The sequence below is a fragment of the Aythya ferina genome, assembly GCF_964211825.1.
Source record: "Aythya ferina genome assembly, chromosome: Z".
NCBI lineage: Eukaryota > Metazoa > Chordata > Aves > Anseriformes > Anatidae > Aythya > Aythya ferina.
Genome location: NC_140299.1, coordinates 55,135,544 through 55,162,346, shown reverse-complemented (window position 1 = coordinate 55,162,346; position 26,803 = coordinate 55,135,544). Strand labels below are relative to the sequence as shown.

The following is a 26,803-nucleotide window of genomic DNA, read 5'->3' as shown; positions in this document are numbered from 1 at the left end:
CTCATCCCAGTGCTGGATTTGTTTTTACTGCAAGTTGCTTTTAGTGCTATACTGCATTTTTTCTCATCTCCCTCTTTTTAAAAATATATATGTATTCAGGGACCATGCTACATTTGAGGCTTGGTTTAATATATAGATATTGGGCAAACATGCAATCCAGATTGTGGGATTATTTTGTTTTCTGTTGATTAGCTGGCCATGAATTGTGAAACTCTAACAGCGATATGTTCTCTACTTTTGTTTCCAATGTCTGAAAATATTCTTGGTAAATTAAAAAAACAACCAGACAAAAACAGCTAGACTCCCCTTTTTATTATCGTTTTTTATTTCTTGTTGTGTTGGAGCTATTTTTGAAGATGCTTAAAGACGGAGCTCCAGCGTTGCTTTCTTCTGTACGTGCTTGCAGCAACCAGAAATCTTCGCTGTCCTTCCTCTTTGGAGAGACAGAGCTGAAGGTCACTTTCACATGGTGGGTCAGAAGTGGGAAAAATGTGGGAGAGGAAAAAAATAGTGCCAAGGTGAGGGGCAGGTGGTGGAAATTTCCTTTCGGAGCCATCCTGGTGCACCAGCTTCAGACTGGCAGTCCCTTCAGCATTCTTCCTTTCCTGTCGCGTGGAGGAACACCTCTGTTGGGTTGACAGAAAACTGAGGGAAGATGGGTGATTAGAGGGAATCGGGGTGATTAAAGCTGTTTTAAAGCGTTTTGGAAATCCTGTGAGGTGCTTCACAGGCTTGGGGGGGGTGGGAATGGGAAGGGGCAGCAGCTGACCTGGCTTAAACTTCAGAAGAGCACATCCAGCGTATACCATCTACCTCTGTATTGACAGAGGAACTGGGGGAGAGCCTCTTTATTGTTATCCTGATTTCAGCTTTAAGGATGGTGGCTGAAAAACGTGTTTTACTTTTGGGCACTGACGCCACACCTGAGGAGCATTCCTGCCTGTGTGTGAGGCAGCAAGAAGGATGCGTGCTGCCAGCCCCATGCCGTGGAGGCTTTGGGTTTCCCGTCCGAAGCTTTCGGAAACGAGTTCTGTTTCGCTTATTTATATGTCTATTTATTTATTTATGTGTTTGTTTATTTATTTATTTATTTACTCCGTGAGGCGGCGCGGGGCGGGGGGGGGGGAGGAGGGAGCTGAGGGGAGGGAAAGAGGGAGGGGGAGGGGGGCGTGGTCTCTCGCAGGTGGGGGGCGTGGCCAGCGCCCTCCGGCCCCGCCCCTCCCCTCCTTCGCGGGGCGGGGCTGGGGGGGGGAAGATGGCGGCGGGCAGCGGCGGCGGCGGGGAGCAGCGGGGGGGCGCGGCCGCAGGTACCGGCAGCGGGGAGGGGGGGCGGGAAGAAAAGGGCCGGCGGCGGCCGCCCCCCTGCACACACGGGCACACGGACAGGCACACGGACAGGCAGACAGACAGACAGCCTCGCCCGGCCACCCTGGGAGCTGCGCGGTGCTATGGGCAGCACAGCCGCCCCGCGGGAAGCCGCCCGGCACGGAGCTGTGGTGCGGGGGGGAGCGGCGGGGAGCCCTGGGCATGGGCATGGGCATGGGCATGGGCATGGGCATGGGCATGGGCATGGGCATGGGGATGGGGATGGGGATGGGCATGGGGAGGTGCACACGGGCAGCCTGCGGAGTGCCCCGGGGCACGGGCAAATTGGGGAGAAAGCCCCCCCGTGTTGGGCAGCGGGGGCTGTGCTGTGTGACTGTCCCTGCTCTGCAAGGTGTGGGTGCGTCGCAGAAGCAGGTCGCAGCTGTGATCCGCGAAATTCATGCCTAAGCTTCTCCACGTGGATTTCTTTCAGTATCATTTGTTCAAGTTGTTGTAGGAGGTAATGATTTACACTGATTGCTGTTGACGATGTAAAGTCACTTGTTCGGCTCCGGTAAGAAAGTTCTTGAGAATTAAATGGTTTCTATGCTCTAATTAAAGAGTAGTACTGAAGTTAAAAGTTGTGCGGTTGTGGATGCAAGTGAGTTCTTCGAGACTCCTATTGAAGCTAGTAGTCTTGTGGTGATTCTAGTGCTTCAGGACTACTTGTAGTAGTAGTTCTGCTAGTTCTTCAAGACTGCTATTGCAGATTAAAACTTAAGCTGTCATCTTGTGGCTTTTCAAAACCGTCTTACGTCTCTGTCCGTGGAAAGAAGTCGCTGGTGAATTCAATGGGAATTTGTATGGAGGGAGTGTAAGTCTTACACTCCCTCCTAAAGGTCTTTAATTTAACCTTCGTCAGGAGCTCTTCCTCCCTGTCCCCAGGAGGAACACGAAAGGTAACAGTAAGGGTGCAGGTGGAATATGAAATTTCTTCCTGTTTGGGGGAGTTGTGTTTGATTGTTGGGGCGCTGATGCCTGAAAATCTGGGAGGAGATTTGACAGCCAGTTCGCGCTGGACTCCAGCTTGTGCTTTTCTTCTCTGTGTGCGTTTGCATGGCAAGTTGAATAATTAATTGATGCATGTTTAAATTCTGTTGTGGACGAAACTTGCCCGGGTCTTCTCTGACTTCCAAGGAAGACTTCTCACGGTGCTCGCTCCGGCTTCGCTTGGGACTGCTCCCCTTGGCAGACCAGGTAGCCTTCCTTTGCTTTTTGGTGCCCTCTACTGACTGCTGCTGGCCAGCACGCCTGCAGCTAGGGCTGGTTTCGTCTTCAGCTGCAACGAAACGCCAACAGCAGCAGCTAGCTAAAAGCAGCGGGAGGGAAAAGAAAGGCAGCTCTATTGCACCGTAAGTGTTTTGCTGATTGCTGCCCGACCAGGTTGTCTGGACCGCTTTGGAACTGCTCCTCACTTGGTCGAAAAATAGTTAAGTAGCATAGCGCGCCCTCAGCAGGTACCTTCAATAGGCTTTCCAGCTGTAAAAAAAAAATCGGTGGCTTTGCTCTCCATCACCACTTGCTCTCCCCTTGCAGAAAAACAGGCTTTTCAGGGTTGCTGTCCTGGAGATTTTTACCTCTTGGTTCACTTGTGATAACTTTTGCCTTTTGTATTTATCACTACAATCATACAGTGTTTTTAAAAAAAAAAAAAAAAAAAAAAGGAAAAAGTGTTTTTTTTGTGTGTTTTTTTTGTTTGTTTGTTTGTTTTTGTTTTGTTTGTTTGTTTGTTGTTGTTTGTTTGTTTTTTAAAAAGGGTGCTGTGCTTCTTCATGTGAGCACTGCTACATATCCTAAACTTTATTTCCTTTCTGTTTAAGGAGCCCTTTCATCTGGTGAGTCTTACAGTGTTGCTCCTGTCACTCAGATCTCTTGATGCCTCTGTCCTAGGCAAACTCACCAGTGGCTTGAACTCACCTGTATCTCCTCCAGAGCCTCTTACTGATAGCCTTGTGGCCTGATTTTGCCAAATCTGTTCATTTTTGATAGAACTAGCCATTTTTTTCCTTTCACGTTGCAGCAAGGGTAAGTCATGATTTACGAGCAGTTATGACGTATAATATGTTATGACTTATGTGCTCATAAGTCACCCTGCTGAGGTGAGAGCATTCATAGCACAACTTAGGTCCCTGTTATGTAGGGGCTGTGCCGGGAAGTCTTCATCAAAGCTTTCGGAAATGATCTTCTCTCTGAGAATTTTTCTTCCTTGCTCAGGTGATTTACTTTAAAAGAATGTAGCGTGATGAATATTCTTGTTGAGCTGCACTTCTAAAAGCTGATTCTTAGAAACCTGTCGTGAAGACACGTTTAAAACTACTTTGACACTAAGTGCTCAAGGGGGCGTTTTGTTTTGGTGTCCTGTGTGCGTGAATCTGTTGGTAAAACATCTGAACTGAATATGAAACGAGAGGTGATGTAGAGGTTGGAGTCAGTAAGAATAGCTACTCCTTTTAAGTAATGTGGGAGGAACTTGTGAAGACAAATGGCAAAGTACTAAGTGGATGAGTATGGATTTAAGAGAAGTGTTCAGATGTGAACATGCAGTCTGGCGAGACCGGTTACGCATTTTGGCATTTTTCAGTATAGAGTAGGGCTTAGGACAGCATAAGAAAGAGGCACAGATCGCAGTGATCATGGTTCTGAAACACTGAAATAAAGTGGATTTGCATCCTCTTCGTACTGCATATAATAATGTTAATCTCACTTTACAGATTGTATTCTTTTTAAGTAAATACTGTGTAATACTTCCCTACTTCATTATCAAAAGTCACAGAAATCTGAGGTGTGTAAACCTGCCACAGCAAATTTTACATTGGCAGCCTAACATTGTAGATTGGTTTCCATTTTTAAGTTGTCATTACTAATTTTTTTCTTATCCCGTGGTGATATTTCACAAGCAAGTTTGGAGGAAATGTAGGCTTCCTTTCAGAATGATGTGCCTGCTAGGGACTATTTTGTCTCCAAGAATTAAAATACAGAGTATTTATTTCCTAATCCCACAGAGAGAAGGCCATAAGGGGTTTTCTTCTGAACTATTTTTTTCCTCTGTAACCATAGAAATGGCTATTTAGTGTTTCTTGATCAGTCCTGAAATTTTCATCTCAAGTACTGGTTACATACCACCGATTTTCTTAAATCTCGACTGTCCCTTCTGAAGTGCAGTGGCAGAAAGTATCCCATTTTAAATACCCTGCCGTGTACATGGTGCTCAGTGGTAAACTGTATATATTCACAGGAATACTTCTCCGGACCTCTGCCCTTCTTGGACCTCTACCCCAAGGTATTAGTTGAGTTGCTTTTTGCTGCATTCACAGGAAAACACTCCTAAAAGCCTAGCACAGCATGCAGTGAAGATCAGCTACTGCTTTGATTTGTGTTGTCACAGATGCACAGAATGGTTGAGGTTGGAAGGGACCTCTGGATACCATCTGGTCCAGCCCCCTGCTCAAGCAGGTTGTACTGGGTTTGGCTGGGATGTTACCTTTCCCTGCAGCAGCCCATACAGTGCTGGGCTCTGCAATTGTACCTAGAACAGCAGTGGTATCACACCAGTGTTGTGTCTGCTGCTGAGCAGTGCTGACACAGCACCAGGACTCCCTCCAACCCTCCTAGACGATGGGCAAAAAAGTGAGAAGAGAAACATCACCAGGGCAGCTGACCTAAACCAGCCAAAGGGTTATTCCATACCATGTGGTGTCACACTCAGCAATAAAAGGTGGAAACAGGAAGAAGAGGGGAGGGGTGGGCTCTTGTGAAAACGTCGGTCCTCCTCCTAAACACCGGCTACGTGTGTTGAGGCCCTGCTTCAGGGACATGGTCAATCATCGCTCATTTGTGGGAAGCAGAGAGGAATTTCTTTCCTCTGCACTTCCATATAGCCTTTGTTTTGTTTTGTTTTTCCCTTTCCCCATCCCTTTTCCTCTTTCCCTTTTTTTCCCTTTAGTTAAATAGTTTAGTTAATAATAACCTTTCCTTATGTGCTCCAGCTCATTCTTCATCTGTGTGTCTTTTCACTGGACTCTCTCGGTACCTCCCTCCCTCAGTTTTGTACTGGGGAGCTCCATGCTACAGGTATTTTTCTCTAAGACTTCTGGACTTACCCCAACAACTGCTTAATTTTGGGCTTCCTTCCAGCTACCTGACTTATTTGAGCCAGCTCAGGTTTGGGACTGCCTGTATTTCTTATGGTGTTATGTTCCAGGTATTTTATTACTCTCGTGAACAGGTGAAATGGTGGTATAAAAATTGGTGGGTTGGAGCAGAAGATCTGAATTCAGAAGTTAACACTGCAAAAAGTGTTTTGTGATGGAGCTGAACTAGCACACTAGTTACAAGCTTTTTTTTAAAAAAAAAAAAAAAATCTTAAAAAGCACAACTAAGCCAGCAAAATTCATTGGGCAAAAGCAATTACTCTGGAAAGAGATTCTTATTACCGATGTTTATTCTGTCATCTAACGTTTCTGTAAAGAGCTTTTGCCAATAAAAACTGTGTGTCATCCCAATATGATTCTGCTGGCAAATTGCAGACAACTCCTTTGTGATGCAGCCCCGTGTCCAACTGGATAATCTTTGTTTATTTTGTCTTGGAAAAAGCATAGCAATTGGTCTTAGAAATAATCTGTTCATAATCCATAACCCTTTTGCCAGTTCTGGTACATTACTCTTAAATTTAAGTTTATTGTGTGTGTTTGCTTCTTTTTAGCAGTTGCTTCTAGATTTGTTTAGATCTAGAAATTGGAGGGAATATTTAAAGGTAATGTCAAGCTTTTTGTATAAAGTCGATGAGCTTTTCATTTGCACCTTGAAAGTTAATATGACCACTTTTTTTTTTTTTCCTGTTTATTTTTTCTTGCCTTTTGAATTTTGGTTTAACATTCCTGTGTGGGACAAAGCACGGGGGGATGCCCATTTGTTCAGTTTTCATGGGTAGTCTATCTCATTCTTCCTGAACTGTAGTTTCTGACATCCTTATTTCTCTGTGTACAATTACTAGAAGTTTTGTGAGTTTTCTTTTTTAGCTGTGTGGGGAAGGAGAGGGTGTATGCCCCTATATATATGTCTGGTCAAGGACCATTTCAGTGCCAAGAAGGGAAGCCATAAAAAGGAGCTCTCTTGAGAGACAAACTTGACCAAAAAACGGTAAGGGAGGTGGTGACAGGAACCAAACCTGGTCAGTCAGTAATTAATAGGAGTATGTGGAATGCGGGAGTGCTTCCTGCAGTGAGACCGGATCAAGGACCTCGCCAAATGGGATGATAAGCGAGGGGGTGAAGCAGTAAACAGGACTGAATGCCGGGACTCAGACCTGCCAGACAAACTTAACAGAGACGAAGACCAAGCACAAACCCAGTCAGCTGCACTAACTGATGTGTTATCAACAAACTGCAGGCAAACAAGGACTTTGCAACCAGTGGGGATGCAAACCTGAGGTCTGGGCTGCTGGAGGGGGCAGGTGGAGCGATGCCAGCGGACGAGGCGGTGTGCAGGGGAAGGGGAACGGGGATGGGCAATGGGGGCAGGCAGAAGAGGGCCTGGAGGGGCTGCCGGTGTGTGACTGCCTGATCACCACAGGCTGTCCCCTTTCTCCTCACATCCTTGGTTAATGACCCCTCTGTGGGCTCCCACTCGAGTCCCATGCGCATGGTGGGGACCAAACGCCACGAGGCTGGCAGCTGGAGCCCAACATGGCCGGGCTTGGGCCTGCGGCGCCAGGGACTGGAGCCCCTGGGGTCTCGGTGCCAGCCCCAGGGCAGGGGCCCGGCACCCTCCTGCCCCCGGGGTGGGAGCGCTGCCTGTCCCCAGAGCTCCGCCGGCTCCCTTCCAACGGCTGGGGCAGGGCCGGGGGCCGCAGCAGCGGGTGAGAGGCCGGGCTGTGGGCAGGGGTCCCTGGGCAGGGCTGGGGGAGGCTGGTGTGCATCTGATGGTGGCCTGGGGACATCGCCTGTGGGCCTGCACCAGGGCAGGAGGGGTCGAGTCTGTGCCCCTCAGCAGTGGGGTCTTGTATATGGGCAGCCCCTCATCAGTGGCAGTTTGTGCAGCTGGCTGCCTCTGTCCTCCAGGTGCGTGCCTCTGAGACGTGTGCTAGGTTTGGATCTGCCAACAGGACAGCAGTGGCCACGTCCCTCAGCTCCATAGCTCCCTAGACACACGGGACTGGGCTCCTCTGGCCACACGGGAGGAATTCCCAGTCCTGGAGCTGCTGGTGGCAGTGGCCACTCCCAGCATAACATCCCTGAACAGCTTCTTTTCCTTGGTCTGTGAGGGGACATTTTTTTTTTGTCATCTGCTTACATTCTCAGTATGCAGGAGATCAAGAGCTTGTCAGCACGTTAAAATCATGGGATGTGTTAGCACAGTGATGGCTTGTCAAGCTGCTGGAACAGCAGGGAGTACAAATGACTGGTCACGTTGCTTATACTGAAGTACAAGTACCTTTCACCAGTGTTGTTTCTTAGACTAAAGATAAAGATCACAGCAGACTTTTTGTACAGGTAACACACATGAACCAAACACGGGAGGAAAATAGTGGTTTTGCAGTGGACGGAGGAAACCAAATGCTCTTTGAAAGTGTGTATATATATATAAATACATGAGAAACTGCCAAAATACTGCAATAACTACTGCTCAGGCAATTTGGATTCAGAAGGATCTGAACAGTGGGGAAGCCTGTGGTTTTCAGACATGTTGAAATGGGTTGTTGTTGTTTTGTTTGTTTAAGAACAACAAAAAAAAAGGTTTTATTTTTTTATACTTAAAAGCAACCAGAAATACTGGAATGAAATACTGTGAAGATGATGTCCAGGAAACAGGACAAGTCTGGAAAACAGACCAGGTTATCAACTTAAGAATTGATAATTAAAGTGACAGTCAGACAAGAGCTCTTCAGAGAAGGAAAAATAATGACATGCGTTCATTCCTCCAAGTCTGTTGGGGAGGAAAATGAGAAACCTTGACACTGAGTTTAGTCAGGAAGCCCTGCTAGCCTGGCTTCAGACAGGGATTTGCAGAATGGAAAGGCAAGGCCAACTTTTGCAGTGAAGAGAGTTTCAGGAAGACACAGGGTGGCTTCATTCGGGTTCCTCCTTTAAAAACAAGGAAACTGCACACTTTGAGGAGGATTCCGAACTGTAATACTGACTTAATTTCAGTCTCTGATGTACAAAACATTTAATTGAGTGTCATCTTCTGCTTGAGATAAAAACATCGTTAATTTGTTGCTTGTGTAAGCCATGTTTGTATTGTCACTCAAGAGACAAGTGAGAATGACTTTTTTTGTGGAGAAGAGCTCTTCTACCTTCCAATAAGAATATTCTGGCCTTAAAGTTGGTCAGTTCCAAATGGTTGATTGTGTATCACCTTTCCTGAAAAGCACAATGTGCTTTTTTGCCCTGGTTACTACTTTAAAATCCTTAAAATCCTTTTGATTGTGCTACCCAGATGTGGGTTTTTAATGTGTAATAAAAGTGGCATTCCTGAGTTTCAGCTTTTTTAATGTATAGCATTTAAGTACATGAAAGTATGAAAACAAAGTGGTGTATGTAGGTGAACATATTTTGCTAGATGTTGTCCAGATTAAAACTGATGATTCAGAGATAAGATCTACAATATTTGCCAAGAGAAATTGATTTTTTTTTCAAATTTTTAAGTTCAAGAGTACTATTCCTTAGGCAGTACAATTGTGCGGACATCTTAGAAGCATAAAGAGAAAATGATGAATGCTTATTCTTTGAAAATGATGAATGCTTATTCTTTGCTTGAACCATTAGTCTCATCTAGCAGAGGCATTTTAAACATTTAGAGAATGAGAAGTTTGATGCATATTTTGTTTGAAATTAAAAGTTTAGTACAGATTTCTAGACAGGCTTGCAACTTGAAGATGTGAATATAAGAGGTTGCTATAAAATACTGTGCTTAGAAATGCAAATAAACAATCAATCCTGTTCTCCCATCTAAGGACCTACATTACCTCCTCCTAGCTTCAGGTTATTTCTTTCTCAATATGGGGGGGGGGGGGGGGGAAACATAATTACTTTTTAAAACTATACTTATATGTCATTCCAAAAATGATTTTATCTTTATTTTCTTTCTAATGTGAAGCAAGTTGAAGTGAAAGCATGGTCGCTTAATGTAGCGAGCAATTAAGCACTTGCTATGGGGTTTGAAATAACATTGTGAGGTAGTAATTTGGAGTGATGATGAAAGCTAGCTAGTTGGCAGTTTCCATCTCCACTGTTTTTGAAGAGGTGCAATCCAGATACAAAATGAAAAATAATCAAAGAACAATCTCTCTTTTTCCCAAAATACTTTCTACAGTGCAGGGTGTGTTAGTGTTACTGCTTGGGGAAAACGTGCCAGACGTAAATTATTGCAGTAGCAGTGGGAGATTGCCAAGCAAAGGCATGTATGGGTTGTGGCAGGGCAACAGCAATTATTTTGTTACTTCACCATGTTTTGTTCTCTGCCAGCTTCACTAAACCTTGTGTCTCCTCCTTCCATTTGACTTTTCCTTCTACACTCACAAGACCCCAGCGTGCCTGCTTTACCTGCATTTTTATTTCCGCTGTTTCAGTTTGAGTAGAGTTGGGCCACAAATCATCCTTCTCTTTGGCTCCTTAGAGTAGGATAGATTAAACAAGCAGCTCTGTGAGTGGCAGAACAACTGTAACTTTGTTTGTGATTTGTCCTATGGTAAGACTCTCTGAAATCTGGTAAGATACATATTTTCACAGAAGCTTTGACTGCTTTGAGGGCAACTGTCAAGCATCTCTTCCAGTTGTTTGTTTATAATGAATTGAAATCCCAAGTGCCTGCAGCCTTCTGGAAGAGTCACCCTTTACCTGGGCATCTGCTTTTGTGAACCTTCAGGAATATGCCTGTATTTTGACCTGTTTTTTCTCTCGCTGCTTGATACTGAATATTGATACTGAATTTGATATTCAGGTGCAGTGAGTTAAGGAGTTGAAAAGCAGGTTGCATGCATGATCAGCCTGTTTCCCTATGTAAATCACACTAAAAGCAGATGTGGAATTAAAAATGGGCACCCTCACATGTACCTTTTTTTTTTCCTTATCATTTTCTCTTCAGTCATCATTCCTAGTGACTGCTTGAATTAAAATAAGGTAGGAGAAAACTCCTATTTCTATTGAAATATTTGAAAGCATGAGGCTGAAGAGAAGTGAAATTTAGTCAAAATGCCCAGAAGTCAAAAGAGGAAAAATACCTTTTTTTTTTTTTTTTTTTTTTTATCTTAAACACATGGACAAAACTTAGGAGTTACATAAAGGTATGCTTGCACTGGAAAGAACCAGAGGACAAGCTAAGTATCATTACTAACTTAGTTGTAAAGCTAAGAAGAGGTCTGTAATCTACAAGTACGTCTGCAATGAGACCTCTGACAATCTCTGGATTGCCAGGTATTCTCTGACTCAGTTATCTGCAGTTGTCTGCAAGTTTGAGGCCGTTTCTGTTAATTGAAATAACGCTGCGAGGGACTGAAGTGGGTGAGGTGAGCTGAGCGAGTAAGCTGGGGAGCAGCAAACCAGCAGGGTCTGGCTCGCAGGGGGAGTGTCAGTGAAGTGTATGTGATGTTTGGACCCAAAGGTGGGTGCAGCATGGCTGTTCTTGTGTGGCTGTTTGTGTTCATGAGTTCGGTGATCTCCGGAGCAGAACATTTCCAGTTGTTAGGCTTGTTACCAGCAAGACAGGTTACACTTCCACAAGAGTAGCGTGGAGGGAAGGGACATGTAGTGCCTTTCCTGCTGGATTTTTGGTCGCCTTGAGATCTTCTGACAGGAATGGCAGCTGTCTGCATTTAACGAGTCAGCAGCATGGGCACACAATGAAAGCGAGAGGTAGTTACTTGTACTCGGAACCTGCTGGGAGCACGGTGCTTGGAGGTGAACAGTGTTCCTGTCACTGACACCAAAACTTCAGGTGGTACGTAGTCCCAGCAGAGCTTCAGTGAAGTAAACGCACGTAAACAGAAGTGATTTCTTTTCAGATCATGTACAGGTACTTTCCTATGATCATTATTGTACTAATGAGTAGGAAACTGAGCACTTGTGTGCTCAGCTGGCAGAATTAAAATTGGCTGCAGAGCAAAGCTAATATCTGATCAGCCACGTTAGTACAGTCCTCATTGAAAAGGCATGCATCCCAGAGCGCGAGTGGTATCATGAGGGCTGTGCTTATACCTCTTTTCAAGCCTCTGTAAGCTATAAATGCAGGGGCAGGAGGAATGCAAAATAGGACATGCCTTATTTTCCTCATATTACTCTCTTTCCTGAAGCAATTTTTTTTTTGTGCATTGATGTTAAGATTTCAGTATATTCATGCTTCTGAAATATAACTTAGTTATTCATCAGGAGTTAGAAAACCATCACAAATTTGTATTACAAAGGTTGTAAGTAGGTAACTACTTGCAGTTGATTAATTTCATGGTGTTCTAGAGCAGTCTGCAGTAAATCCCTCCTTCTAATGCTAGCTGCAAAGTGATATTGAAGTGTGGATTGTAACTCACTCATCTGAAGGTGGGTTTTTGTTTTGTTTCTTGCACTGGCATAGAGCGAAGACAGTCCTAGTCCCAAACGACAACGCCTTTCCCATTCAGTCTTTGACTACACAACAACATCACCAGCCTCATCACCACCAATGCGACCATGGGAGATGACATCAAACAGGCAGCCTTCTTTGGCTCGTCCCAACCAACACCACTTCTCAGGGGAACGATACAACACACCTGCACGACACAGAAGGAGGTAAGCAATATGTACAGTTTTTTTTTTTAACAGTTTTAAACTGTTTTTAAAACAGTTTTTTATTCTTCCTGACTTCATCTCAAGAGAGGAGTATTTCTGAATAGACTCCTCTATTCAGATGAATCAGTATTTCAGACCAGATCTCATGGTAAATATGTTAACATTTCCTTTGAGCTGTAAATTGTTATATTTGTAACTGAGAAGTTAAAGTAATATAAATTGATTCATCATCCTATAATTTACTGAAGACAACTCAAGGAGTGTTTATTAACATCTTTAATTATTAACCTGATTCTGTTCTACTATGCACTGGAGCAATAATCGTTCAGAACAATGTGAGGAAAAATGCTATTTCTTATCAGGGTACTTTGAAAGAATCACAGAACTGTAGGGGTTGGAAAGGACCTTGAAAGATTGTGTCCAACCCCCCTGCCAAAGCAGGTTCCCTAGAGCAGGCTGCCCAGGTAGGTGTCCAGATGGGCCTTGAATATCTCCAGAGGAGGAGACTCCACAGTCTCCTTTGGCAGCCTGTCCCACTGCTCCGTCACCCTCACCATGAAGTTCTTTTGCATGTCAGTGCGGAACTTCTGGTGCTCCCTCTTGTGGGCATTACCCCTTGTCCTGTCCCCACAAACCACAGAAAAGAGGTTGGCCAAATCCCTCTGTCTCCCACACCTCAGGTATTTATACACATTGATGAGATCCCCTCTCAGTCTTCTCTTCCCCAGGCTGAGCAGACCCAGGCCTTTCTTCATAGGGGAGATGCTCCAGGCCCCGTATCATCTTTGTGGCCCTCCGCTGGACTCTTTCCAGGAGATCCCTGTCTTTTTTTGTACCGGGGAGCCCAGAACTGGACACAGTACTCCAGGTGAGGCCTGACCAGGGCAAAGTAGAGGGAGAGGATCACCTCCCTCAACCTGCTGTCCATGCTCCATTTAATGTACACCAGGATCCCATTGGCCTTCTTGGCCACCAGGGCACGCTGCTGGCTCATGGTCAACCTGTTGTCCACCAGGACCCCCAGGTCCTTCTCCTCAGAGCTCCTCTCCAGCAGGTCGTCCCCCAGCCTGTACTGATACTTCGGGTTGTTCCTTCCCAAGTGCAGGACTCTACACTTGCTCTTATTAAATCTCATTTGGTTTCTTCCTGCCCATCTCTCCAGCCTGTCCAGGTCTCGTTGAATGGCAGCACAGCCTTCTGGCGTGTCAGCCACTCCTCCCAGCTTTGTGTCATCGGCGTACTTGCTGGGGGCAGACACTGTTCCCTCATCAAGGTCGTTGATGAAGATGTTGAACAAGACCGGACCCAGCACCAATGCCTGGGGAACACCGCTAGTCACAGGTCTCCAGCCAGACTCTGTGCCACTGATCACCACCCTCTGAACTCGACCAGTCAGCCAGTTCTCAGCCCACCTTACTGTCCACTCCTCTATCCCACACTTTCTCAGCTTTGCTATCAGGATGTCATGGGAGACAGTATCAAAAGCCTTGCTAAAGTCAAGGTAGATGACATCCACCGCTCTCCCCCCATCTACCCAGCTGGTGATGCCATCATAGAAGGCAACGAGGTTGGTTGAGCACAACTTCCCCTTGGTGAATCCATGCTGACTACTCCTCATAACCTTCTTCTCTTCCAATTGCTTGAAGATGGCATCCAGAACAAGCTGCTCCAATACCTTTCCAGGGACAGAGGTGAGACTGACTGGCCTGTAGTTTCCCCGATCCTCCTTCCTGCCCTTCTTGAAGACCAGAGTGACATTGGCTATCCTCCAGTCTTCAGGCAGCTGTTCTTCAGTTCTCCGGGACCTTTCAAAGATGATAGAGAGCAGTTCAGCAATCACCTCTGCCAATTCCTGTAGCACCTATGGATGCATCCTATCAGGACCCATGGAGTTGTGTGCGTTGAGCCCACTCAGATGCTCCTGAACCACTCTGTCATCAAACGGGGGAGCCCTCCATTTCCCAGCCCCTTTGTCCTCCCGCTAGGGTTGAGGAGTCCTGGGGGGAGTCCTTGAAGCAAAGACTGAAGCAAAGAAAGCATTCAGTATCTCTGCCTTCTCAGCGTCTCCTGTTACCAGGACACCCTCCTCGTTCAGCAGTGGACCCACATTATCCCTCATCTTCCTTTTACTCTTTACATACTTAAAAAGAACCCTTCTTACTATCTTTTATCTCTTTCGCAAGCCTCATCTCTAGGTGGGCTTTAGCCTTCCTCATCGTGTCCCTGCAGGCCCTGACAACACATCTATACTCCTCCCAAGAGGACAGGCCCTTTTTCCACATTTCGTAGACCTTCTTCTTCCTTTTGATCTTATCCATGAGCTCCTTGCTCATCCACACAGGTTTCCTGCCCCCCTTCCCCGATTTCCTGCGGTCAGGGATGCACTGATCCTGAGCATGGAAGAAGTGTAGTTGAAATGTAGCCCAGCTCTCACAAGCACCCTTGCCTTCCAGCAACCCAGCCCATGAGATACTCCCAAGCAGGTCCTGGAAGAAGTCAAAGTTGGCTCTCCAAAAGTCCAGGGTTGCAATCCTGCTTTTAGCCTTATAATAATCATTATTTGTGTAGTACCATGATTTTTGTGCATTAAAAGTCTAAATTTTTTACATGGTTACTTTCAAAGGACTTTAAAGCACAAGTTCATTACCAATGTTCAGTAATAGTTTAGATCCCTGTGCTGGTTATTCATCTGAAGTGCTTGCCAGTAACTTGGGAAGCATGTAGAGCTGTGTATCTGGACGCACTGGATTTTGCTGAATGAAACTTGTAGTTTCTTTATTATTCTGCATAGGAAAAATACTGTTTTTCTTTTTTTTTTTTTTCCAGATAATGTTAATCCATTTGTTTAAAAAAAATAATAAAAATATTCCATAGGTCATGCAAACTTTTTCTGGTTGTGCTTTCTCATGATTCTGAGTCCATAAAAAAGTAAACGTACACCATTTAACATTTACCAAAGTGTAATTATGAGAAGCTACCTTGTCTAAGTCCTGGTGTCAGAGAATTTCTGTAATTGGTCTTCCAAAGCACTGGCGTTGCCATTCATAGCTTTTCTCTATTACTACAGCTTTTCAAAACAAATATGTTGCATACACATTTATGCCAAAATATTTATTTAGACCATTTCTGTTTTGTAGCAGGAAATAACTTTAAAGCAACTTCAGTTACCAGAAAAATCTTTTGCATTAAGTGTTAATCAGCTTTGTGGTTAGAAATCGTATATACCAGTTTTATGGTAAATTATGTGAATTTACCGGTTTATGGTAAATTATGAGAAAATTATGTGTATTTTATTAGCAATACAGAGATGGAGAGTGGAAAACACTTCTCAGAAAATAAACTGTGACTAAGACATACAAATACATCAAATTGTAAATTGAAGTCCTAGGTGCTCAGAATAAAACATGTTTTATGTGTTCTGACATGATAATTTGAAAGGAGAATGATGGCTAGGCTTTTTTTTTTTTCTGCTATTATAATTCAGCATCAGGCCTTCTGTCTGACCTGGAGTGAATGACCATTTGTTTCAGTTTTAAGACAATAATGGCATAACATCTGTATGAATTAGAGCAGAAAAGTAGCAGCTTAAGACATGGTATCGTATACTTACAGTATCATCTGAATAACTGGTTTGATGCTCCCCCTTTTTCTGGAGTGCATCAGTTTCACTCAGAAAAAAAGTTGGACTCAGCTTGAGCAGGCTTTGTTTTGCCAATTTGTTGTATTTGCTAATACGAAAGGAATAGTGAGAGTGAAGCATATTACGTTCTCTTTGACACTCTCTTGGAGAGGATATGCTCTAGTGGTTGCAGCCCCTTCTGTTTCTTTGCTGCATCTTGGCTCCTTCAGCCTGTTCTGTAACTGGGAAACCATTTTGTCCCATGTAGCTTTACTTTGCTGTTGCCACTGGGGCATGCAATTTGTACCTTCCAATCTCCTCGACACAAATTGGAAGTATTGGGGGATGGTCTTGTACTTCCAGGGATGTACCAGGGTGAATCACACAGAATCACAGAATTTCTAGGTTGGAAGAGACCTCAAGATCATCGAGTCCAACCTCTGACCTAACACTAACAGTCCCCACTAAACCATATCCCTAAGCTCTACATCTAAACGTCTTTTGAAGACTTCCAGGGATGGTGACTCCACCACTTCCCTGGGCAGCCTGTTCCAATGCCTCACAACCCTTTCAGTGAAGAAGTTCTTCCTAACATCTAACCTAAAACTCCCCTGGCTCAACTTAAGCCCATTCCCCCTCGTCCTGTCACCAGGCACGTGGGAGAACAGGCCAACCCCCACCTCGCTACAGCCTCCCTTGAGGTACCTATAGAGAGCGATAAGGTCGCCCCTGAGCCTCCTCTTCTCCAGGCTGAACAAGCCCAGCTCCCTCAGCCGCTCCTCACAGGACTTGTTCTCCAGGCCCCTCACCAGCTTCGTCGCCATTCTCTGGACTCGCTCGAGCACCTCGATGTCCTTCTTGTAGCGAGGGGCCCAAAACTGAACACAGCACTCGAGGTGCGGCCTCACCAGAGCCGAGTACAGGGGGACGATCACCTCCCTAGCCCTGCTGGCCACACTGTTCCTGATACAAGCCAGGATGCCATTGGCCTTCTTGGCCACCTGAGCACACTGCTCAACACTTGTTGAACTTGTGAGAAACATCTCAAATAATTTTCTTCAGACAGGGTCTTCTATGAAACTATTTTATTTGCGACTGCAATGGCAGGCATCCTGCAATTAGGAGTGCATTTTAGTAAAAAAAAACATGACCTTTTATTCCCTATTACCCGACACCTGATCACCTCCCCTGTTTCCTCATTGCCTGAGTACTACAGGTTCTCAAGCTACTCAACACTCCTCTATACCATGTGTGTACAATTTTTCTTTTTTTTTCAACTCTTTAATTTCTCCTTTCTTATGTTTAGAGAACTTGTGATCTTTGTTTTACTGTTCTCACACTGCTCATCCTGTTTTTCTCAAGCTTCTACCTTATTTTGGAGCAGTGAGGCCTTCTACTGTCCACTTACCTACTTAGCATTTCTCCTTATGTAATTCTCTACTGCAAAAACACAACTTTGTTTCTCACACTAGTACTGGAGGTGTTCAAAAGATGTGTTGATGCGGTGCTTATGGACGTGGTTTAACAGTAGTCTTGGCAGTGCTAGGTTAACAGTTGGGCTTGATGATCTTAGAGGTCATTTCCAACCTACATAATTCTATGATTCAGTCCTTTACCCTTCCAAATAAATGAGAAGCCTCTCAGTCAAAACTTCTAATTGTGAATTTGTTACTTGTGTGTGCCTGATTTTCTGAGTGTTGAGCCTGAGCTGCCGGTTTCTGATTTACAGAAGTTTTGGCTCAAGATAGTGGCAGTTCTGCTCATAACATACGTGTAATTATATAAGACTATATTATCAAATCCCACACATGTAAATGAGTTACTCAAACGAAGTAGATGCTGTGGTCTATTTACACTGCAGTTCCCTGCACTGCAAAAGAACGATTACTGCAGTCACAATTTCCTGGTGTCTGCCAAGGAGATGCCTCTGAGGCATTCAGTTATTTGGTGAACATGTGAGAGCTGAAAAAAAAATCATGTTTCTCCAGAGGAGTCTACTGCTCTGTCCGTCTCACTAAGTGAGCAACCATTCTTTGGTGTGGCTGGAGCACGGAGCATAGGGAAATCTGTAATCATACAGTTAAGGATTTTTGCCTAGAATAAATGCATAGAAATCTTCTGAAGTTTGCTGTCATTTGTGCATTTGTCCTGGCAATCCCACTGTCATCTTTCTAACAGGTTAATATTTATATTGGAGTTCTCCAGCTTTCCTTGATAGCATTAAGCTATGCTCTATTAAGCACTTCTGCGCTGAGATAAGTGTCAGCTCTAAAGATCTTGGCAAGTTTGTTGGTAAGAAATTGTGTTCCAGTTTAATAAATCTGTTCCAGTAACATTTTCAAGTTTACTTTTTTTCTTTGATACTTGATTTTCATGTGGTTTTAGTTAATAGGAAGGGCTTGTGGCATTTGTATGATCTCTAATCTTTTTAATGTGTTTCCAGTCCTCCTGTTCGGCGTCAGAGAACAAGGAGAGATCGCCTGTCTCGACATAATTCCTTTAACCTAGATGAAAACTATCACCGTTTCTCCTATGGACAACAGCAAGCAATAGAAGAACCCAGAGCCTTTCATCCACCAAACGTGTCTCCTCGTATGTTGCGCCCAGCTGCTCACCCGCCACAGCAAAATGCAATGATGGTTGACATTCACGATCAGGTAAGAGTTTCAGGGTACAAACAGACAAATGTCACAGATTTTTTTTTCCCAAATCTTAAGATCCCTCTCCACCCCGAATTAGTTGGCTATGAAAGTCACATTATCACTAAATTCTGTTTGTCCTCTTAGAAGTTATTTTTGTTGTGTACTGTTATTGATGTATGAAGTGCTGCAGTGGCAGTGGGGAAATAAAAATTTCAGAGCGTTAGTAAAGAAGATTGAAAGTTAACAATTTTTCAATACACCTACTGGCATAGTGCTATAGGCCTCCTGCCCACCCTTGAAGTGCTTTTGCTTCTGAAGTTAATTTAATGTGATTAAGATGTAAGATGATAATCAAGAATGTGTTCTGTTTCACATGAAGTGCCTCTCCTTAGCACAGGAGCCTATAAATTTTTCAAATAAGTTATTCAGAAGTAGAATTCACAATGCCAATAATTGGCTGTGAACATAACAGCAGAAACATGACAGTATTGTCACAGAACCAAATTAGTCATCCAGACCTAATCAACTCCTTAAATTACATGAAAAAATGAAATCTGTGGTTGGTCCAGAAAGCAAATAATTCCTGAGAAAGGAATTGGTACAGAGTTCATAAATGAGGACCCATAAAAGAAGCTGACTTACTGATGTAACCTTTTGTTGTTGTGCAAATCAGCAGGCTGCAGCACAAGTGCATTAGTTGCTACACAGTCATGAACTAGTTATCTGGACGTCCACTTCTCAAACTGCACATGCATGGAATGCAACTCTTAACTGCCCTGCTTGAAAGCGTACCTGCATTCAGTGCAGCTGCATACAACTGATGCGCTGTACTACATCTGCAGAGCAGAGCTCAGTGAGGAAGTATTTGCATTTGGGACCAAGTGCAAGGGTGGAAGCTAACCACCAGTCTAGCCACCTCACAACGTAGCGTTTAGATGAACAACTGTATTGCTGCAGCATCTTAAAAATTCAAAACATGCTCTTGCTTTGTGTTGCAAGATTACATCATGACAAGCCTGGATAAGCAGTTGTTCCATCCCACTGCCTGTACCTTCCAAGCACCATCTATGATCAGATGTCAGTGTTTCCAGACTAACTGAGGTCTTCTATGGTGATGTTTTATACTTCAGAGACAGAATCATTAAGAGGTCGTTTTTTATTCTTATTCTGAGCATTTCTGAATCACACCCAGCATTACACTGTATGCCTAATTTTTGTACCTGAGCCAGAACCAGGTCAAATTCAGTGTCTCTCCTGAGAGTGGTCTCTGTCATCAGTGATACATATGTTGAGGCTTTAAGTTCCATACATTGATCCGTGTTCTTGTTTTGGCCTCTATGTCTAGCTGTACACTACCAGTTCAGTAAATTAGCTGTCTTTAATCATTCTCACCTTCCCGATGAGCTGTCCTTGCTTGTTAATTTCCCATGAGTGAGTTCTGTTTTAGCAGAACAAGAAGGAAGAATGAGCTTCTCTGAAGTAATTACTTTCTGTGAATCCATGTTTCCTGACACTAAGGCTTTCTGGTTTTATCAGAGCATCAGAGATTCCTTACTTGGTGTTAAACAAACAAACCAAAACAAAATAAGAGCCTTGGAAGTTTTAACATTTTAAAATGAGAGATCCCTCTCCACCCTGCCCAGAAACTGCTGATCAATGAGTAGTATTCCAATGAGAAAAGTATTTGAAAACAGGAATTGCAGTCATGTGCCTCCTTTTATAGACCTTCATTGTGAGTATATTTTTCCTGATAAGTAGGTAAAGGCTTGTTAACTTACCCAGCATGCTGTTAAGAGTTTACAGTAATTAAGTTATTTCAACTGTTTTTTTTCTTTTTGCTGCAGATCCATCAGGGCCAAGTTCCCGTCTCATACACAATGACAACGGTGGCTCCACACGGCATACCACTTTGCACAGGCCAGCACATCCCAGCCTGCAGCGCACAGCAGGTCCCAGGGTGCTCAGTGGTTTTCAGTGGACAGCACCTTCCAGTTTGCAGTGTACCTCCGCCTGTAAGTGGGCTTCTGTAGTTTACACCAGATCCAATCTTAAACAGAAATTGCACCTTGGAGCTCCCACATCTGTGTGGCTTTAATTACACTGGAAAATGACATATTTTTTTCCAAGTGCTAAATTGTAGTGGCATAGCAATGCAGGCCTTAGAACTGGTAAGCATATGTATGTTGCTTACATACCAGCTTAATAGTGCATGACTGTTCTTAGTGTAAAGTCCTGATGGCTTTTTGTTCTAGTGACATGCTGGTTTATTATATGATTTCATATCAACAGCTGTTTTGTGTACTTCTAGATTTTTAGAGGAACATTTCTAAGACTTTTATTAGTTAACTAACCAAGAAAAAAATCATATTTTATAGAGACCTCTCTCGTGGATTGGTTATACAGAAAGGTCTGATATTCCAAATTTACTTTTCTTCTGAGAAGATGATCTACTGATCCTGAATGATCAGTAAAAGCTGAGAAGTGCTCTTCTGTCCGGAATGCTCTCAAAAAAATGAAAATATTCTTCAATAATGTCTCTCGGCCTTTCTGGGAGTGAAATAAAGTGCCTTGACTGACTTACCAACTTTGAACATAAAAGAATCTGAACTATTTTCTCAGAAACATTCAGATATCAACTTATAGATACTACTTTCCATTTAATAGCATTCCCATGCTATGTTATTCTGTAAAAATTTCACCTTTAAGTGCCAAAAAAAGCCAGGGCTGAACAAATGAAACGGGTACACCTGAGAAGTTTTAACTGTACAAATGAAGGTTGTAGAACCTGCTGGTAGAGTCACAACTATTTTTTTAACCCTTTTCTAGTATAAATCAGCAATATCATACATAAAAATTATATAGTCAGTGTCCAGTAACTACTTATAATGTTGGTATATACATTGCCAACATCTGCCAGCCGTGCATTTCCTAGCAGTGTGTAACTTAGCTTTTCCTCTGTTGCATGTTCTGTGACCAGAGAATATCAACTAGCCTGTGGCACTGAAACAAAACTCGTGGTGTGACCACCTATTTCTTTGTTCAAGCTGATTCTTGAAGAGTGAGGGTGATGTGCACTCACGTTGTCCAGAAGCCATTTATCCCCATGAGAGACAGTAAGCACTTAATCAAGTGTGTTGAGAGGATGGATGGACATCAGGAATTAATCAAGGTTGAAATTACGTAATGTCAGCAGGCAGACTTTACACTTTTTTCTGTAAAGTCACAGAATAATGTAAGTTACAACAGGGCTCTGGAAATCATCTGGTGGTCACCAGTTTCCAAGGATGGAGATTGCACAATTGTTCTGAGCACCTGCTCCAGTGTTAGTATGTCCTTACAGTAAAGAGCTGCTTCTGATTGGAATCTGATTGGAATTTCCTTGGTTGCAGCTTGGTTCTATTGTTTCTTGTCCATTCACTGTGCCCCTTGAGGAAGAGTCAGGTACCCATTCTTATGAATTAGATGAAGGCAGGATTAAGGTCATTACTTAGTTCTCTCTTCTTAAGGCAGAACAAATCCAGTTCTGCAACCTCTTCTTTTATGCAGTGTGATCAAGGCTCCTTGGTCTTTTGGCAGATCCATCTCAGGATGTCAGAGTCTGGTTTTGGTACTGAGAAGGCCAAAACCAGACACAGAACCATCCACTAGGACCAATCTTTGTTTTTCTTGTATATCCACTCTGCAGCCAGTCTCAAAGTGTCCTGATCCATGAGGTTATTCTGTCCCAGTACCAGACTTCATATCTTGCCTTCATTGAGCTTTGCATGGTTCCTGTCATCTAGTTTCCCCAGACTGTAAAAATACGTTTGAGAGACATCACTGCTCTCCAGCATATCATCTTGCTCCTCCTGACTTCACCTGTGAACTTTGCAGTATCATTTTGTTGCTTTCACGAAATTAGTGTAATTCAGTATATATGCAACTACAAAACAAACGTTATCTATAAAAGATCTTCATCAGTTCTGCTGTTTGAACTTATGCTACTGTAAGTTTTAGAAGTTTTCCAAAAGTCTGAATGAATAAACAAATAGTTTGCATGATCTTTCAAGTGGAAAGACATGAAACTTCATTTGCTCTTACTTGAAATTTAAGTAAGCATAGCACAGATCGTTCCCAACGTATATTGCAGATACTGCAGTAACATATCCTGCAGCTAATTGTTACTGTACAGAGTCTTGGGATGAAAACTATTTTACGGTATTCTCCAGAGTACTTCCTGTTTTAAAGAGTAGTCATGTTGGACAGGCAAATTTATCTTCAACTACTTTGGAGAACAGTTTTCAATATAATGAACTATAATAACTGTTTTAACAGAAACATTTCTCAATGGTATTTACTTTTTTATAAAACAAGATAGTAACTCAAAGAATAGTCAGCATTTAAGAAAAACTAATAAATTAATCTGATACTGTTTCAGTGCATCTAAATGTGTTTGGTTATGACAGTGCATAGCAATGAAGTAGTGATTCCACCTTCACTAGTAACGAATTTTAAACTGGATCTATCATTCTGCCATTATAGTTAGCATGTTTAGTATATGTTGTGTGACACAAGACTCAATGAAAGAGTGAGAGATCAAAACTGTCATCTACATGACTTTGTAAAATTTCATAGGCTTTGCAAGTAGGGTGGTGGAGTTTTAAATTTAAAACTGTCTTAATAAAAAACTGTCTTAATAAAAAACTGTCTTAATAACCATCTTTGCTTATACAAGACAAAGGTACCTGTTGTTTTACAGGTAGCAAATATGTTATGAATTGCTCTTTTAATGGCTAAAAATGCAACAGGAACGCCTGACATTCTGGTAACACTTCAAAGATCAGGAAAAAAGAGAACAAAGATTTTCTTGATCCTCTTCATGTTTAGAAATGGAAATAAAACTGAACTCTTCCATGAAGCACATGCACACCTTCATCATATGTGTGTTCAAACTTCAGTGCCCAAAGTTGCTTTCATATGAGTAACTGCAAAGACGAGAGAACAAGGGCTACTTCCCACAGTAGGTGTATCTCACCTGATTCAGAGCACAAGGCTCCCCTCGAAGTGCAGAACTGAGCAGAGCTTATGTGTTATTCTTAATAAATAAAGCAACATATGTTTTAAGGCACAGGTTGATGTCTGGGAGTCCCTCAGCTACATCTACAGCTTAAAATGTTTGGAACAGTTTTGCTTTCAGATGCCATTTTGAAGGTAAAACATGAGAAAAAGTTAGCAGGGTAAACATATCCACTTTTTACTTAGGAGTTTGTCTGATACTGAGTATTGAAAATCCCACTGACCTCACAAGAACTAAGAGCTATGTCGCACCTAGCAGATGTCACACTATGGTATTTTTGTAGCCTGCATGGTGCTAGTTACTGACCATTGTGTATTAGAACAAGTTACTATTTGTGTGTTTTGGAGGCTCTTCCAAGGAGGCAAGAGAACTGCTTTCTTTTAATGACATCTTTCCATGATAAGCATGGATTGTTCTAGAGGGAGTGTTTGTGCTAGAGTCAAAAATGTGTTGTTTTCATTTTATTTCAGATGCTTCAGGCATGTTCGGTCCAGCACCTACCAGTACCGTACGCAGCATTTCCACCCCTCATTTCTAGTGACCCATTCCTTTTTCATCCTCCTCATATCGCTCCACACCACCCTCCTCACTTGCCTCCTCCAGGACAGTTTGTTCCTTTCCAAGCACAGCAGTCGCGGTCGGTAAGTAATGCTTCTTACCCTCTCTCCTTAGGATTGGTATGGCTGAATGGGCAAATAGTGCTGATACCTTACTCAGGAAACAGGTGGAATTTGTTTAAAGTTACAGGTTTTTGCCCTGATCCTTCCTTAGCAAGTCTATAGCTACTTAGTGTGAAGATGAAAAAATAAATTTAAAATTCACCCTGCTTCTCTTCAGATTTCATCAGCTGTTGTCTGTGCTGTGTCTCCAGGGGCCTTTACTCTTCATCAATAAGATGTATATCTTCTTTACCAATGGTTCCTTCAGGTGTTTCTTTTCCAGAAAGCCAGAGAGAATCCAGAGGAAGCTGTGTAGAGCAGCAGTGGTCTACATTACTTAGAAGTAGAGGAAGGTTTAGCAGAGAGATAAGGAAGGATGGGATGTTACTCTTATTACATGCTTCCCCAGTATTACTTATCAGTTAATTTTTAAACAACCAGTGGTTTTGCTAGAACATGATGACCGTAGGGCTTCCAGGTATATTTAGGAGCCTACAGTCTCTTTTTTTTTTTTTTTTTTTTTTTCACTTACAGAAGTTATTGGCACTTCTTGTTTATGCTGACTTGGCTTAGTGATAGGGACTGTGCAAATATAGGAACATGTGACCCTGTTCTGGATTTGGGGAGAGAAGCTAGGTTTTTACTACTGGCGTATGGCTTGTACTGTGGGTCTGTCAGTATACTCCCATCCATTTGTTTGCCCCTCTGACCAGAAGATGCCAATATTCCACTAATGCAGAAAGAGTTTCATTAATTACAAATGTTGCTGAGACCTATCCATGCAGTATCTCAGGTGTGGCTAACCATTGTAACAGCTTTGTTACGATGATGGTCAGCATAAGAAGGAAGCGGAGTTTTCCTTTGCTGCCACAAGGTGGGATTCGTAAGCTGAATTTCTCAAAATGGTGGAATTTAGCATCAGGAACAGAAAGGTGTGTTAATGAAACAGTGACAACTTCTGGTGACAAGTTCTTCAGAACTGTTGGGCCTGGTGGATGTGCTGCAACTGACCAAATTACAATGCTGAACTGGAATCTCACAGTTCTGAAACCACCGGACTGTGCTCTGGATGGGACTTCTTGCATAATCCTCCTAGGAAAGCACCTGCTTGATTACTGGCTGTCATTCACAGTTTAATATCATTAAAGTCACCATGCTCACTCTCCTCTTTTCAGATTGTCTTGACACAATTTCAGTTCTCGTCTTTGGTTGTTTATTTTTTTCTTTCACATAGTTTTACAGTGAGAGCAGCCTGGCAAGAAGGAGAGCAAATATTTGTCCTGCAAAATGCAAGAGACAGGAAATTACAGCCACTCCTTTATTTGCTAGATCGCATAAATTCCTAGTCAATAAGCATGGCTAGCTGGAAAAGGTGAATTTATATCAAATGTGTAGTGCTATATTTGCTTTTTGGTAGTGTTAATGACACAGGAATTGTTCGTATTCTGTCAAAGTGAGTACTTTAATTTTTTTATCCCGTACAATTGGCCGCAGAAGGGCAGAGTATGCATCTGGGATTTCAGTTCTTTAATGGGGAAAAATTGCATCTCTATTACCACAGCAAAGATTTTTTTTTATTTTTTTATTTTTAGCCACTTCAAAGAATTGAAAATGACGTGGAACTGCTCGGTGAACATCTTCCTGTAGGAGGTTTTACGTATTCTCCCTCAGCCCATCCACCAACACTGCCTCCCTCAGCTCCTCTCCAATTCTTAACCCATGATCCTTTACACCAGGAGGTGTCATTTGGTGTTGTAAGTATTGCTTTCTGCATGACACACTAATTCATGCTGCGCTGACCGTCTTGCTCGCAATTCTGTACTACATTTTGTCAAAAAGTAACACTTCTTGCCGTTGTCCATTAATGGCTAAAGCTGCAGCTGTGGTGTTTCCTTTAAGCTCGTTTAAATCAAGTTAAGGATAACCTATGTATTGATACTAGTAAATAATTTCTGACAACATTATCTGCAGAGAGAGTGAGTGATAGCAGTTACTTTGAAAACGTTTCATATTACCATACAGTCCAGGACTTCCACTGCAGAAACTAGTTTGTGTGGTTTTGAAAAGCTCTTGTCACTTATCTTGTAGTTAATTCTTCATCTGTAAGGTGAGTTTCTACAAGTCAGAAAAACTAGAATGGTTTAAAAATAGTTCTTTTCCAGAGTGTTTGTAATGTGCTGTCCTGGTTTCAGTAAGGACAGAGTTAATTTTCCTCCTAGTAGCTGGTAGGGTGCTATGTTTTGGATTAGGGTGAGAGTGCTGATAACACGCTGATGTTTTAATTGTTGTAGAGCAGTGCTTACCCCCAAACAAGGAGGTCTCAGCTTCTCACTCTGTCCTGTTAGCGGGCAGGCTGGGGGTGCAGTAAGAGCTGGAAGGGGACAGGACCAGGACAGCTGACCCTAACTAGCCAAAGGGGTATTCCGTACCGTATGGGGTCATGCTGAGCAATATATAGGGGTGGCTAGCCGGGGGGAGGGGGCCGGCTGCTTGGGTATTGGTGGGGCATCGGTCAGCAGGTGGTGAGCAATTGCATTGTGCATCACTTGTTTGTACACATTATTAGTAGTAGTACTATTTCATCATTATTGTTATTGTTGTTATTATTTTCCTCTCTTAATAAACTGTCTTAATCTCAACTCACAGGCTTCACTTTCCCATTTCTCTCCCCCATTTCAGAGCAGGAGGGGGGAGGGTGAGCAAAC

At 43.1% G+C, this 26,803-nt stretch overlaps 1 protein-coding gene across 7 annotated transcripts in view; it reads left to right on the top strand.

Annotated features, from left to right (window-relative positions):
* The window catches only part of RNF38 (ring finger protein 38), a 117,657-nt gene that overhangs the window by 75,952 nt on the left and 14,902 nt on the right, over positions 1–26,803 (top strand). For 5 of the 7 annotated variants that reach the window (XM_084504172.1, XM_084504173.1, XM_084504177.1 and 2 more), the window contains 5 exons: positions 11,929–12,122; positions 18,185–18,398; positions 20,228–20,395; positions 23,910–24,080; positions 25,691–25,852. In XM_084504172.1, coding sequence (XP_084360298.1) covers positions 11,929–12,122; positions 18,185–18,398; positions 20,228–20,395; positions 23,910–24,080; positions 25,691–25,852 — 909 coding nt within the window. Of the gene's footprint in view, positions 1–1,289; positions 1,308–1,388; positions 1,497–11,928; positions 12,123–18,184; positions 18,399–20,227; positions 20,396–23,909; positions 24,081–25,690; positions 25,853–26,803 lie in introns of those variants that run through there. The other 2 variants (XM_084504178.1, XM_084504174.1) reach the window with 2 other exon arrangements.